Source organism: Pelobates fuscus, chromosome 1 (genome assembly GCF_036172605.1).
Source record: "Pelobates fuscus isolate aPelFus1 chromosome 1, aPelFus1.pri, whole genome shotgun sequence".
Classification (NCBI taxonomy): domain Eukaryota; kingdom Metazoa; phylum Chordata; class Amphibia; order Anura; family Pelobatidae; genus Pelobates; species Pelobates fuscus.
Window position 1 is genome coordinate 89,626,863 of NC_086317.1, and position 16,498 is coordinate 89,643,360.

General features: G+C 44.2%; 1 protein-coding gene across 1 annotated transcript in view; it reads left to right on the forward strand.

Moving 5' to 3' along the window:
• SLC6A4 (solute carrier family 6 member 4) overlaps positions 1–15,477 on the forward strand; it is a 73,842-nt gene extending 58,365 nt beyond the window's left edge. Inside the window, exons 12-14 of the mRNA XM_063450029.1 lie at positions 1,019–1,119; positions 12,340–12,507; positions 13,483–15,477. Coding sequence (XP_063306099.1) covers positions 1,019–1,119; positions 12,340–12,507; positions 13,483–13,557 — 344 coding nt within the window. The 3' untranslated portion in view covers positions 13,558–15,477. The remainder of the gene's footprint in view (positions 1–1,018; positions 1,120–12,339; positions 12,508–13,482) is intronic.
• Positions 15,478–16,498: the final 1,021 nt, after the last annotated feature.

The window sequence follows — 16,498 nt, forward strand, 5'->3', positions numbered from 1 at the left end:
TAATCTAAACAAAAAGGAACACATATTTTAAAAAATATATATATATATATATTTTATTTTTACATTTTTCTAGAGTGTTCCTTTAAGAGCATATAATCTGGTCCTGCCCTTTATTAATACATTGATAATTTCTAACTTGTGGATTGTGATTGCTCTGAAAACACACACAACCCTGACTGAATGCCAGAAAATGTTATTGGTTGAATTCTGTTCCTGGATTGTGATCAAGGCCATAATGGCCAAAACGTAGAACTTAAACAAACCGGAGAGCATCTTACTGACCATTTAAAATGCAGCATATTCCACATGGTTAAGAAAGTTTTGTTGAAATCCCAGTGGGGCAGAACGGGCCATTGAGACAAATGGAGTGGACTTGATAGAGTCCCATTGTTGTGCCAGTTTCCTCTCAGGAGCTGGAAGAGTACCAGTGACCTGGCAAGAGACCTAGATTCTCTAGGAGTAGATTTATTTCTGATTTGTTAGTGCTGCAATAATGCCTTACATCGTTAGATCAGAGTAGAAGACTCGGGGTCATAGAAACCTCTACCATGCCAAGGCATTCCTTGATAGATCGGAATAAAATGTGAGATCATAGCCCTCAAATTTATGGACGTTTTCTCCATATGTGCCAAACGTAATGAAACTTTGTCCCAGCTTGTCAATCAAATTTCTCGTTCCAGAAGAAGGGACTATAGCTGACTTAGGGATACGATTACAATGTATGACCAATGTGTGCTATGTGATAACAACGCAACACTCTTTTCTGCCAATCAACATTATCTGAAAGAACCATGTGTGATTCCACTGCAATACTTATTGTATTGTCTGTATTTTTACTGCATATATTACCCTTTGCACTGTCGTTCTAGTAAATAGGCTACTTTTTGTTCTGTGTTTGTTATCCTACTTATTGTACTATTTGTGATTCTGTTGTATATGCTACCCATTTTTGTTTGTATATACGTTGTAGTAGTTATAATCCCACTGCATACAAAACAACCTCTAACATCTCTTACAGGTATTAACCAGTTCTGCCGCAATGTAAAGGAGATGCTTGGTTTTACTCCTGGCTGGTTCTGGAGGATATGCTGGGTGGCTATATGTCCTTTATTTCTTCTGGTGAGTCAGCACATGTAGCACACAAACACGTTAATGCCTAATTAACAATGCCTTTGTCGTGCAAGAACAATAAAGTAATTTGTGAGATGGGACTTTAAATCAGTCCATATTATTTGGAATCGGGGTTATAAATCAGTCCATATATCGACACTTGACTTTTTACTGGTGCATAGCTGATTTCACTGCAAAAAAGTATGTCGTGTTTAAAACAGTTATAAAGAGAGTATAACTTTATTATAACTTAATTACACGGATCATTTAAAAAAATAAGGAATACATTATCTTATATACAAATAATCAGGCAACACAAAAATTTTAAGTGTTCAAGAATTTTTATTAAGATTTTTAGAAGGGGGGGGTGGGGGGGTACAGAAAAAAGAGTGGAATTTAACAAGCCAGTAATACAGTACAATCTCGTTAGCTTTAGTCACCTTTGGGTTTGACCCTCAGTTACATTCCGCATTTATATTCTTCGTGTGTCTATATATACTCCTTTATATCTGCATACATATACATACATATTCGTGCACACCTAAATTTATACACAATTTTAGTTCCCTTTTCTATACACGTTGTTGTCAATCAGATATAAGGACATTTATTCCAAATAGGTAACCTGAGGGCGGGATTACGTAGCTTATCAGTGAAGGATGGCTGTTATGTGTGAGTGAACCACCGGGTTCAGTGTTGGTGTAGTATCAACGTCACCTTTAATAGCATGCACGCATTGTCTGCTAACCGGTGAAAATGCATAGCTTATTCAAGTGGTTTAAGCATAGCGTTATGTCTGGGATATGTGTATTGTGTCGGTGCATTCGCCTCAGCCGAGCTGTGGGAAACGGTGACACCCGCGTTAACATGGGGGCCCCTCCGTCAGTCAACAGGGCTGTCGTGGCTTGTTGTGTTTCCTGACCTTCCCTATCACGGAGTGCCAGTGTGCAGTGGAGAGGGGATGCCTGTGCCCTGACAGCGGGGCCCATGCTGTAGGTATCAGTGTCCCAGTTAGTCTGAGGATATATGTTACGTATGAGGCCTCCTTCCCTCTGGGGTCCTCAGGTCTCTAGCAGAGGTCACACGATGGGCTTTGATAGTACTATATATTGATTAGTAGGGGGGGGAAGATATGATATGTTGTAGAGTAAAGTTGTATCATGTAGGTTAGCTGGGGTAGTGATAAAGTGAAAGTGGGGGACCGCTGCATCGCGGGAACATTGTGTTGAGGTCAGGTGCTTCGGGTCGGTGTGGTGTGTCATGATGACGGGGCTGTGGGTTGTAGGGCGTGTTGGATCCTAGCATGGTGTTAGATTGGAGAGGATGGGCGGTATGTTTGGTATGTGTTTCAGGAGGTGCATGGTAGCCTCATCCCCATAGTTGAAGTGGTGTATGACACTCTTGGGTTGCCTTAGGTAGTATTATCCAGTGTGCTGTATTCGTCCTTCGGTGTCGGGGTGTGGTAGCCCCGCTTCTGTCTATTGTATGATATGTGGTGTGTATCGTGGCGGACAACTAGTGCTGTGTCGAGTGGGTATGGGGTGTGTGGTGAAATCCCAATTATGGTGGTGGTCTATTTAGGCCTTGTTGGATCAGGATGGGGAAAGGAGGGGGAGGGGGGGGGAGAGGGGGAGGGGGGGGAAGGGGGTTGAGGGAAGGCGTCCGGGCCGTCCCCGCTCGGGGCGCTCCCCCCAGTTTCCACCGCAGGTGCTCCAGGTCAAGTTGTGGGGCGGTCCTCCAACCGGCCCCTCATCCGCACCGTTTATGTTCCTGTGTGTCTCCCCTCCTCTGCCGCCCGGTTCGCTACATAGACCAGCCATGGGCGCCACCTATCCGTATGTTTCTCTTCCAAGCCTCGTAGCGTGGCCTGTACCGATTCTGCTGTGTATATCTCGTCTATTCTCTCCAGCCATTGCGAGATGGTTGGGGTATTGGTTTGTTTCCAGTACTGCGGTATCAGGGCTTTGGCTGCATTCAGGAGGTGTCGGAGTATGGATTTCCGATATGTTCCAATGGGGGTTGGCGTGGAGTGGAGCAGGGCCAATTTCTTGTCGAATTCGCCCATATCCCCCAGTATTACCTCAGTTTCACGTTGTATCTCTTCCCAGTATGGTGCGATAAGGGGGCAATCCCACCAAATGTGCGTGAGCGTTCCCGGGCCTGTGCCACACCTCCAACACACATTCGGTGTCGTCTGGAATATTCTATGCAGTTTGTCTGGTGTTCTGTACCACTGGGTTAGGAGTTTGAAGTTTATTTCCTGGTAATACGTACTGGACGAGCTTTTATGGTGTAGAATCAGTATCTGTTCCCATTGAGGCTCGGTGAATGTCGTATCCAGCAGTCTTTCCCAGCTTCTCTTGTGTGCACTTTTGCTTTCGAGTCGGCCAACCAGGAGGTGTTGGTAGATGTGGGAGAGGGTTTTATCAGGGGCAGTTTTGTTATCACAGAGGACCTCAAACCATGTGAGGTCCCGATGTAGTGCGTCTCTATTTGGGAGGGTCCTATAGAAGTTTTTGAGTTGTGCGTATCGAAAAGTTTGTATAATTGATGCCGGAGATCCGTCAGTCAGTTCCCGCAGCGGTTTCAGGTTCGCGTTGGCTAGTGTACGATGTATAGGGATGTGTTCACCTTCCGCAATAAAGTTCCAGGCTTGTGGGGATATACCCCCCCCTATCTTGGGGTTATTCTGGACTTGGATAAGTGGGCTCGGGGTCGGGGACACGTGGGTGGCTCCCCTGAGACGGTCCCAAACTCTCAGCGTGTGAGCAACGGTAGAATTGGGATCCAAGGTGGCGGGCGCCGAGCTCCCTGTGTTCCATAGTCTCGGGACCAAGTCTGGGTGGAGGTGTCCCTTGTCCAGCGTAACCCATTGTTTATGGCGGGGATGTGTATGCCAGTCTAAAATCCTCTGCAGGATGGCTGCCTGATGGTACTTGCGCATGTCTGGTAATGCTAGGCCACCCCAGGGTCTTGGGAGGCAGAGGACGTCGTGGCGGATCCTTGCTTGGTGTCCGTTCCAGGCATATCTGATCATAGCCGTGCGTAGCGAGGAGAAGAAGGCCGCTGGTACGGCTAGTGGTATCGTTTGGTATAAGTACAGTATCCTAGGGAGCACGTTCATCTTCAGGACCGCTATTCTACCCAACCAGGATATGTGAGGATATGTCCATTTCTTTAGGTCCTGAAGAATCCGCTGGAGAAGGGGTATATAGTTCATCCGGTATAGTTCCGACATGTCTGTGGTGAGAGCTAATCCAAGGTAACGCATGTGGGACGAGCACCATCGAAAGGGATATCGGGTTTTTAAGGTAGCGGCATCTGGGGCGGGTATCGTAAGATTGAGCACTTCGCATTTCGTCGTGTTTAGTTTAAAATGTGATATTCGTCCATAGTCCTCCAGTAGTGTCATCAGGTTAGGTAGCGTATGTTCCGGTTCGACGATGTAGAATAGGAGGTCATCGGCATATGCGGCAACTTTGTGAGTGGAGTTCTGCCATGGGAAGCCCCGTATGTCTTCCGACTGCCGAACTGCTTCTAGGAAGGGTTCCAGAGAGAGTGCGAAGAGCATTGGGGATAATGGGCAGCCTTGTCTCGTACCATTCCGTATCAGGAATGAGTCTGTGAGCGCGCCATTGACTCTGACCCTAGCATTCGGTTGGTGGTAGAGTGCTTGAATCCACAGCATCATGTGGACTCCCATTCCCATCTCCCGCAACGTGGTCAGGAGAAATGACCAGTCGACCCTTTTCGGCGTCCGTGGATAGGAGGAGGGTCCGGATCTTATGGTGTCGTGCTAGATGGTGGATGGAGAGAGTTCGTAGGGTGCTGTCTCTGGCCTCCCTCCCTGGTATAAATCCGGTTTGATCTGGGTGGACGAGCTTCGGCAGCCGGGGACCTAATCTGTTGGAAAGTATTTTCGTGAATAACTTCACGTCTACATTGAGGAGTGAAATTGGTCTGTAGCTGCCGCACTGTTCGGGGTTCTTCCCTGGTTTGGGAAGAACTGTGATGGTAGCCGAAAGTGACTCATGGTGGAACTGGGCTCCCGTTGTGAGGGCATTGAGGGCCAGGGCGAGTTTCGGGATAAGTATGGTTTTAAATTTTTTATAGTACTCCAGTGTGAAGCCGTCTGGTCCGGGCGCGCGTCCCGTTTTAGCCATCTTGATAGCCCCCTCTATCTCCGCCTCTGTGATCGGGGCTTCCATAGCGTCCCTCTCCTCCGGTTGGAGCCTAGTCGCGACGTGTGTCCTCAGGTAGTCCTGTATCCATCTTTGTTTGTCCTCCTCCCCCAGCTGATGGGCGGGTGGGGCTATGTTGTAAAGAGTTGCGTAAAAGTTCCTGAATTCAGTCGCGATCCTGTCCGGTAGTTGGGTGATTGTGCCATCCGTCGTGCGGAGCTTATGTACCTGAGCCAGGGTTTGGGGTCCCTTGAGCATTTTTGCCAACAATTTGCCGCCCTTGTTGGCGTGCTGATAGAAGAACGCCTTTGAGCGTTTGATTGAACGGTAGTGGGTTTGGGTGATGTGGTCCCGTAGGAGCCTGCGCGCCTCCAATAGCGCAGCGTGCGTCGAAAGTAGCTGGGACCGTTTGTGTTTCGACTCCAATGTTGCAATCTTCTCGATGAGGTCGGCTATCTGTTGACGGTTTTCGCGCCGCTTCTTAGCTGTTAGTCTAAGTAGTGTGCCCCTGATGACGCTCTTATGTGCCAACCAGATGGTGGTGTCCGACAGGTCGTCTGTTGTGTTCAGATCAAAGTAGCTGTTCAGTTCCTCGCTTACCTTGTCCCGTATCCCCGGATCCAGGAGGAGTGAGTCTTGCAATCTCCATGTCCGCGCAGCAGGACGCATCAGCGGCGAGTCCAACACAAAAATTTTAAACAGTAGCGTCTAACCTCCACTGATCTTGTGTAGTCCAGCAGTCGACCTTTGTAGATGTCCAAAATACTATGGATAAATTACAATGGCTTACTCCGTGATTTTAGAAACAAATGTTCTGCAGTTAACATTGGTTTAGATATCTAAAATATGTCAAGTTTCTTATTGTACTCAATTGTGCTCCATGAGATGTATAATGTGGGTGTGTGTTTTTGCATCTCACTTTGTCCATGTTCTTCTTACTGTTCAATGCTTGGGGATCTATATTTTATAAAAGATTGAACAATTCACTAGAGCTTTCGAAATATCAGAATTTACTCAGCTCTGATTTTAGCCCCGTTGTATGGTACATTACTTTCCAAAACTAGCTTTAACATTTCTGCATTAAACTTTATTCTCTGGATGGGCCTGAAGAACAGTGTTAGGAAACAGACAGTGATGGCAACATTCTCTTTGCCTTTTAGGAAACCGTAAACACTGTAAGCCCTTAAACACAGTAAGAGGCGAGCTATTAATATCTGGCATTGTCGTATATTCTAAAACTAGGTAGATCCGCCTCGGTTAATAATAAAAGAAAAAGAAGAACAGGTTTACAGTAATATGAAATCTTGCAGAGGCTGATGTTTAATCTGTTTCATTTTATTACCTGAGTATAAACAGGTAAGCTTTGCATAAGCATTTGTGATTTCACCGAGTAAAGGTGATTAATATGCTTGCACAATGGTTACTATGCATACAGCTAGTAAATGTGTTTGCAAATAGAAACAGAGAAAGAATTAAAATTACGTATAACCTTTCATCCATGGGATGCTCTGTTTTCTTTGAAAGTCATATTGGAGATTTAGCAAATTACATAACAATCCAGTTGAGTTCAGGCACAAGTGATGAGAAATAAAATAGAGACATAAAAAAAGTTTAAGGGACTCTATAGGTATCAAAACAACTTCAACTTAATGAAGCAGTTTTTGTATATAGATCATGCCCCTGCAGTCTCACTGTTTAATCTTCTCCAATTTAGAAATTAAATCTTTTTTTTTCTGTTTATGGAACCCTAGCCACACCTACCCTAGACACACCTTCAAATTGGATCTTTTGCCTTTCTTCAAATCAAGAGCAAAAACTGATGTGAGAAAGGCTGTACTTGATGGACCCATGTCTCTTTTCTTGAGGCACACCAAGAGATGAGGATGCAGGGCTGCCATCAGAAATTTTGGGGCCCCTGACACAGCTCAAGGTCTGGGCCCCCCGGTGCCTGCACCCGAGTCCCCCCCCCGAGTCCGCCCACAGGGATGCAGTGTCTGCAGGGCCGGTGCAAGGATTTTTGCCGCCCTAGGCAAAAGTAACGTTTGCCGCCCCCCATGTGACATCACAGTGCCCCACCCATATGATCTGCCATGTTAACTAACACAGTGCTGCAGTGCCGCCGTGTTTACAATAAAAGGCCTGCAGGGACAGGCTATAGACAGCAGAACCACTACATTAGGCTGCAGTGGTTCTGGGGACTATAGTGTCCCTTTAATGTGAGGTAAATTAGAGATTAGTGCCACGAATGATTTACTAGATTGCCTACTTACAACCAGATGAGGATGATGATGGGCTTCAGCTGCCGTCTGGCTCCACTGGTCTGGTGTAGAACAGGCTCTCTGGAGGCGGTTTGTAACTGTGGTCACAAAAATCAATGTTCTGGGAGAACGGGAAGCAGCTCCATTTTTTGAGGGCCCTTTACACAGCTCAAGGTCTGGGTCCCAGGGTCCACCTTCATGTTCCACCAATGAGTTTGTTCACAGGGGTGTGTGTGGGGGATGTCCTGATGTGTGTAAGGAATGCATTGTGTGAATCTGTGTTTGTATGTGTAAGGGCTGCAAGGTGAGTTTGTGTATGTATGGGATGCAGTGTGTGTGTCTGTAAGGGATGCACTGAGTGTGTGGAAGGGGTGCATTGTGTGTTGCTTGTGTATGTGTGTCTGTGTGTAATGCATTGTGTGTTTTTCTGTGTGCAAGGGGTGCATTGTGTGTGTGTGATGGATGTCAATCCCTTCCCCTACCCCCGTCAATTTCCTTCTTCTCCCCCCCTCTCCAATTTCCTTCTTCGCCCCCTCCCTCTCATTGCCTTCTCCCCCCTCCAATTTCCTTCTTCTCCCCCTCCCTCTCATTTCCTTCTTTCTCCCCCCTCCAATTTTGTTCCTCCCCCCTCCAATTTCCTTCCTCTCCCCCCTCCAATTTCCTTCCTCCCTCCCCCCCTCAAATTTCCTTCCTCCCTCCCCCCTCAAATTTCCTTCCTCTCCCCCTCCCTCAAATTTCCTCCCTTCCTCTCCCCCCTCCCTCAAATTTCCTTCCTCCCCCCCTCAAATTTCCTCCCTTCCTCTCCCCCACTCAAATGTCCTCCCTTCCTCTCCCCCTCCCTCAAATTTCCTCCCTTCCTCTCCCCCTTCCCTCAAATTTCCTCCCTTCCTCTCCCCCCTCCCTCAAATTTCCTCACTTCCTCTCACCCCTCAAATTCCTACCTCTCCCTCCCCTCCCTCAAATTTCCTTCCTCTCCCCCCCAAATTTCCTTCCTGTCCCCCCTTCAAATTTCCTCCCTTCCTCTCCCCCCAAATGTCCTTCATCTCCCCCCTTCAAATTTCCTCCCTACCTCTCCCCCCCCAAATTTCCTCCCTCCCTCTCCCCCCCACTCCCTTCAAATGTCCTCCCTTCCCTCCCTCTCCCCCCACTCATTCAAATTTCCTCCCTCCATCTCCCCCCACCCCCACTCACTCAAATTTCCTCCCTCTCCCCCCCCCACCCCCACTCACTCAAATTTTCTCCCTCCCTCTCCCCCACCCCCACTCACTCAAATTTCCTCCCTGAAACCTGGCGGGCGTGCGAGGGAGCACTCTCCCTGGCTGAGTGCTTCCTCTTCAGCTCCCTCGCGCGCCACGTACTGATGCCGGAGCCAGAAGATGACGTAATCTTCCGGCTCCGGCATCAGTACGGTGCGCGGGGGAGCTGAAGAGGAAGCACTCAGCCAGGGAGAGTGCTTCCTCGCGCGCCCGCCGGGTGTCAGCAGGGCCAGCCTCTGGGGGGCCCTGAGGTGACCGGCTGCTGGGCCCCCCAGGAGAAGAGGCTGGCCCAGTGGGTACATACCGGGGTCACAGGGCCCCCTGCGACCCGGTATGTACCCACTGAATGTGGGGCCCGGACGACCTGAGCAGTCCAGGCCCCCCAGGACCGCTGGCCCATGACAACCGTTGCGGTTGTCATGCCCTGATGGCGGCCCTGTGAGGATGTATGCATATCCCATTCTGTTCCAGTGGCGAACCTGACAGACCCTGCACTGAACTGCTCTAGACCAGGGGTAGGCAACCCTCATCACTCCAGATGATGTGGACTACATCTCCCATAATGCTCTTACAGCCATAATGCTGGCAACGCATCAGGGGAGATGAAGAAATACATAAGAAAAAAAGGGAAGGCAGCCTAGAAAAGTAAATATTAGAACATAACCTTTACTAAATTGTATTTGATTCTAAAATCAGGGATTAATAATAAAAATCAGTGTGTAATCAATACCACCCCAATCAAATGGATGTAAACCAGTCATAAGATAAATACATGTCGTTTGGAGTTATTCTAATACCACCGGCAATTTGTATCAGTACCAGACATAGAAGCTGGAGGAATAATGGCAGAAAATAACAGCATGGAGAGGCAATGAAGAAGCTACTTCTATGTCTGCTTCCAATGCAAGTTCATACAAACTTATTTGGATTCTTACTATTTGTTCAAGTCTTGATTTCTCAGTTACTGCTATTATCATTACACCTAACAACATGTATTTATGACAAGATATATTTTATAAATATATACTTTTTTGTTTTAATTTGACAATTTGTATTGGTTTTCAAAGGAGAACATATCACATATCTCATACATTGACACAGTTGTAAAGGTTTGATACAACTGATATCGAACAAAGTAAATATACACAATAACGCAATGTCATTACCACCTGTCGCAGTGTTTCAATGATATTGTACAAAATGAAGAGTCTCTAAAGCAATGATTGCTTCAACAAAAACTTGGTAACATAAAGTGGGGGGAGGGAGGGATACAAGGCAGACAATCAGTCTCAAGCTTTCCAATATGGGGGAAGTCCCACAATGATATTTTTAATTCCGATTTGAGCCTATACTCCAGCATCATCCCATAATTCTAGGAACGCATACCACAATGCCTGGATTCTTGATGTAGTCCCATTAGGGTTCAATTGTCTATGCGTCATCGTTTTCAATTACCAATTCAAAGTGACTAGGTAGAGTAATTCTCTTTGAGAATGGATTTTGGTAGTCTTTCAAAGTCTTGTCAACAGTGTAGCAGCCGCAATTAATATATGGAATAGTAGCTTATGGGACATCTTTGGAAGTTCCCGTGATATCATGATTAGTGGACATACCTCAGGTCGTGGTGTGAATGGTAATTTGAGCAGGGTAGAGGCTGTTTTTGCATTCATATTCCAGTATAGTTTGAGTGAGTGACAGGTCCACCAAATGTGGAATATTGTTCCTTTATCAATGTCACATCTCCAACACATTGGAGAGGCATTGGGAAAATATTTCTGCAAACGGATGGAGACTAAATACCATCTATACAGAAGCTTCCTGACTAGCTCCATATGGCAGACGCATGTATGTTGTAAGGGAGTGCCCATTGTTCCACCAAGACAACCTTTTTTAAATTTGTCTTTCATGACGTTATATACCTTACATAACACACAAGCATGACACACACACACTTTTTTTTGCTGAAAACAAGTTTTTAAAAGGGGTCAAAGGCAAGTCAGATGGGAACAACCCTTATACAGGTTAAGTGGTGACTAAAAGCAATTTAAGTTGGAGATAAGAGGAAACCATGTTACTCGGTAGACGAGAATAAAACTCTATGTTAGAAAAAGATTGCAATGTACTCCCGTAGAATAGTTGATAAACATGTGTATTCTCCTGAGTCACCCAGGGCTTACTATTAAATGTGGATGTACCTAGGGACCGGGAATACAGAGGTGTTGCCTGTCCAATAGGGGCATATCTGCACAAAGAGTTTCTAGACATGTCCCACATCTTAAGCAACAGTGCTGTGGTTGGCAACATTTGCGCAGTGAAAGTCTCATATGAGGTATTAAGCACAGAAGATAATGTAAACCTTTTAGGTCATGTCCAAAATGACTCAACATTCACCCATTGAGGTCCATTAGAATTTGGGTGAGAAGAAACAACTTGACTCATACAAGCTGCCTTAGAGTGAAAGGTCCAGCCCCCACTGTCTACTGGTCTCTGCAGAAGGTTTGTTGCCACTCTCCCTTTCTTATTTTTCCAAATAGAAACATAGAATGTGATGGAAGGTAAGAACCATTCGGCCTATCTAGTCTCCCCAATTTTCTAAATACTTTAATTAACCTGTGGCCTTAACTTACGTCTAGGATAATAAATCAATATATGTTTGTGAAATAAATTTTACAAACATATATTGCAATAGGTATCTGTTATGTTCTAAGAAGATATTGGAGTGTTGGCAGCAAGGACACCTTAATGACTGCAATCCTCCCACCCCAAAACATGTAGCAGAGATACACTGAAATATGTTTTCTAAATTCTTTGTAATCTTAATTCCTAGAAAAGAGAGATAACATTCAGTCCCTTAGCCCAAAGTCCAGGGCCTGTGTCTTTAACACGATTAATTTAGAATATGAATATTTGCCAAATTTTTGCAACTGATATGGAGATTTGGGAGAGAAATAAGAGGTTGTATTAAGGTTGAGGAGGACGTTGTCTGCAAATAAATGTAATTTAGGTTTCCTGCCACCTCTTCTATTCTGTGTATGGAGTGGTTCGCACTTATGATCACAGCTATGCCCTTTAGAGACAAAACATAAAGCAATTGGGTACCTGTGCCTAGTTCCGTTAGTAATTAAGAATGGTTCTGAAACAACCAGCATTCAAAATACGAGCAGAAGGGGAGGGATACAATGCCTTAATAGCCCAAATATATCCAGAACTGCCTCAAGGATAATCATATAAATATTTTAAAAGTTTTAATATTTACTTTTCCTTTTATTCTTGTGTATTTCAATATTCATTACAGGGGATAAACCCAATGTTTCTTGCAACCTCTATCATTCCTTTCTAATTAGCTTACAGTTTACTATCAATGGAGATGCAGTCCACAATTTCTAGAGTGCAGACGGTTGCCTATTCCAACCACTTTCTTTAGGAAACCAGATCAAATATCTGTCTTACCACAGAACATTTGATTAGTCCAACCGCTGTGTGTTTTTGTGCTTTTGCTTTTAAATCCCCTAATTTTGTTTATTTTGTCTTCAGTTCATCATTTGTAGCTTCATGTCTAGTCCACCTGATCTCCGCCTTTTTAATTACAAATATCCGAACTGGACTGTTGTGCTGGGCTACAGTATTGGGACCTCCTCATTCATCTGTGTTCCGGTGTACATGGTTTATCGGCTGGCCAGCACGCCAGGCTCATTAAAAGAGGTAAGTAAGACAGCATTACTAATTGCTAAATGTTGTTGCTGAATGTTAAATCTTACACTGGTTCCTAAACAAGAGGACCACACATGGTAGTGTGGGATTTTAAAAAGAAACAAGTGCATTTGTTTGTACAAGCTGTTTGTATTAATTGATTGAAAGTGAGTAGGAAACTGTATGATGTCATTTATGTGTAGATTCACTCAAGTAGGGGGCCAAAGAGTGGCTGAGCCAGAGCAAGGTTGAATCAGACATACTAATAAGAGGCAATTCAGAGCCAGGGATTAGCTAAAATGTGTGTATGTGTAGGCAAACCAATGTGTTGGGGATGTGCTTTGTGTATCCAGTGGCTGTAGTGTGTGCATGACTTTTTGGGGTGTGATATGGGTTGTATTGTGTGCGGGTGGTAAGGAACTCAGGCCTGAAAGTGAGTAGGAAACTGTATGATGTCATTTATGTGTAGATTCACTCAAGTAGGGGGCCAAAGAGTGGCTGGTAAGGAACTCAGGCCTGCACCTCCACTGGGTATAGACTGAGTATGCTCATCTTTCAAGTCCTGGGTAGTATTGCAGCATTGCCATGGTAATCTCCATGCTCTGAATCCTCTGGTGCTCATGGGAGGAATACTCTCAGTCTGCACCCAGTGAAGGTGCAGGGTAAAGTCTCATAGGTCTCCACCACCACCACCATCACAGAAGGCTGCATTTGGCTATTGACTCTGATCTTTAATCTCCTGTAGGAAAACTGCACTCTATATTATATGGGATAAAAAAACATCATCCTATATACCAAAAATACAGTCATTTGTACAGATGTCAGATACATTATGTGAATACCATCTAGGTCCATTTATCTGCTTCAGCAATTTTTTAAAGAAGAATTGTACTAAATGTTATGTTTCAGCATGGGGAGCTGTTTGACTGAATAATACTAGTGCATTTTGTAACTAAAAGTTTGAGTCTTTTATTTCTGTATTTATAGCGCTTTATTAAGAGCATCACTCCAGAGACAGCTACAGAAATCCCCATGGGTGCAATTCACATGAATGCTGTGTAAACTGGAAGCCTAAATCTTGTCCTTTCCCAATTACAAACTTTACACACCCCATTCTGTGCCTAAGGAAAACTCTTTGAAACCTCAGACTTGCTACAGTTCATCCACCTCCAACTGCTGAAGAATTACTCCTGGAATTAAAGAGTTCTTCAGGGGCTGAACTCCAAAGAGGAGATTCTTGCAACATATTTTGGGGTCTGCATAATAACTTTACAATGGAACCGAACTAAGGAAAGGTGAATTGCATGCGTGTTTGTTGAGGATAATAAAATTAGTTACTGGTGGTGAGAGAAGACATTTGGTGAAAGACAAGTACCTGCAGACATTATCACCATCGTCTCTTTGTATTTAACTGTAATAAGATATATATCATTTGTGCATCAAGAAATCCTTTATTGGAAATACTGTTCCATACAGGGTCCTATTCGATAACCTCTCTGCATAATTGATCATGCTTGAAATTGTTATCCATGTTGTCCCCATGTTTAATGACTGCATCCCATAGTTTGGAAGGTAGCAGAGCAAAGAGATAAACGGTTATCAAAGAGACAGAGTTATATTAACCAAAAGTATTGACTTACGGACTGTTGACTATGGAATTCTGTGTTGAGGCGCTTTGGTTTGCTGATTAGTAATAACATGTATGATGTGGTAGTGTCAGCACAGATTCTGTATAAGTGGAATACAGGTGCTGAGGTGGCCTACACAAGCTCAGGCTTTGAGGGTACATTCTTTAACTTCTGAACCATTGATAGGCTATGTGTAATTATGAATATAAAAAATACACTATGTGTGTGTCAGGCCTGATCCGGACTTCATAGCTAGCAGAATTTTACTGTAAGTTTACATCTTTGATGGGAAGTTCTGTAAGTTACTGGGTGACCCCGGACAATGGGGGGAAACCACAAATGTCACAATAAGGAAACCAATTCCATTGTTTTCCATCTTCCATTCCAGGATATGTAAACATTTTGCTAAGTGTTAGCTCTTCATCATCTTCTAGATAAGGAAATATCACTAAAAGAAGTTCATGTTGCTGTGTACGTTCAGTTTTCTAAATGGTTACCGACAAAGAGGGAACAGCCTTCAATCTACCATAGTCGCAATATTTTAATAGGAAAGGCATAGACTACAACTTCTAAACCTGTGTGTAAAACTTTTAGATGTGCCTCAGTTTAAGAACATACTATTTATATTTTTGCAGAGTCAGGGACACAACTAAAATACACATAGAAATTGCTTCTACTCTTCTGTTGTCCGTCAAACTTAGTGATGACCAAATTGTTCTACAATTAAAAATAATATAAAAAATAAAATAAAAAATAAGAGTGTGCTTAACAGCTTTAGTGTCATTGCTGACAGTAATGATAAACAGGTCTACAACCCGTCAGGCAGCTCATGAGCTGAATGTAAGACAAGAAATGAAAGCTCAACATGTGCAGTAAATAGTGTGTATATGGTTGAAATATTTGGACTATTCTAAAACCTGCAGGACTTGTTGAAAACTGTGACTACTACTGAGGTCAATAAAATAAGCATCTTAGAGTTTGGTAATAGCAAAATCTATTCCCAGATCATCCTTGAAATCAGGACATAATGCAGAGGTTTACTGCATTCTCACGATAAAACCACTTTTTCAAAGTTATCTGCAATTAGTAATTTGTCGTCCAGATTCTTCCAATGCAATTACAAGTTCTGGATGGCTTAACCTGCTTGCAATAAGAGAGTTTCTTTTTATTACAAATGATATATGTATACAGTATTTTATATTTTAACAATATTAAAAGGACAGCCGCATTCTAAAACTGCTACACCAACACAAGGAAAAGCAGTATACAAACAGTTATATTGACGACGACAATATTTTTCTATGGATAGTTAAAGTAGTAGGATTACATGAGATTAGTGCCATATATGAATAATCTTTAAAGGACCACTCTAGGCACCCAGACCACTTCAGCTTAATGAAGTGGTCTGGGTGCCAGGTCCAGCTAGGGTTAACCCATTTATTTTATAAACATAGCAGTTTCAGAGAAACTGCTATGTTTATAACTGGGTTAAGCCTTCCCCCTAATCCTCTAGTGGCTGTCTCATTGACAGCCGCTAGAGGCGCTTGCGTGATTCTCACTGTGAAAATCACAGTGAGAGCACGCAAGCGTCCATAGGAAAGCATTGTAAATGCTTTCCTATGCGACCGGCTGAATGCACGCGCAGCTCTTGCCGCGCGTGCGCATTCAGCCGACGGGGCGGAGAGGAGGAGGAGAGCTCCCCGCCCAGCGCTGGAAAAAGGTAAGTTTTAACCCTTTTCCCCTTTCCAGAGCCGGGCGGGAGGGGGACCCTGAGGGTGGGGACACCCTCAGGGCACTCTAGTGCCAGGAAAACGAGTATGTTTTCCTGGTACTAGAGTGGTCCTTTAATACTTGCCCCCAATGGAAGGAGTAGTATGGTCACCCTAATTATTTTCCGTGGTATCCTGGGGATAGTTCTCACAGCTCTACATAAGAATTGCAGTAGTAATATTTTTTGTAATGCTAAAGTCGTAGCATGCTTACCTAAATGGTGATAACAGACACTGGCAGCTATAGTGAAATAAACTACCAGGGACAATTTGGAGGATCTGTTGCTTATTTAGCTACAAAGAATAGAATTTCTCACTCTCTACACCCACAAATCTAACCAGTGATATTAGGGGTCGCTTTAGTTATCTGTATACTTAGCATCACTGTATGGAAGGACAGTAAAAACATAATCAAGTTATTCTGAGCATCACGACCACTATATCCTACTTTAAAATGGTCATTCATTGGCTGGAGTATTAGCCTAAGGCTCTCAGTCAATTAATGAGTGCCTGTGCAAAGAAATATGTACCGAATTGATAACACGCCGGGACTCTTGTTGCGGGCTTGATTATCATGCTGCCGGAGGGTGAGTTACACCTCCAGCG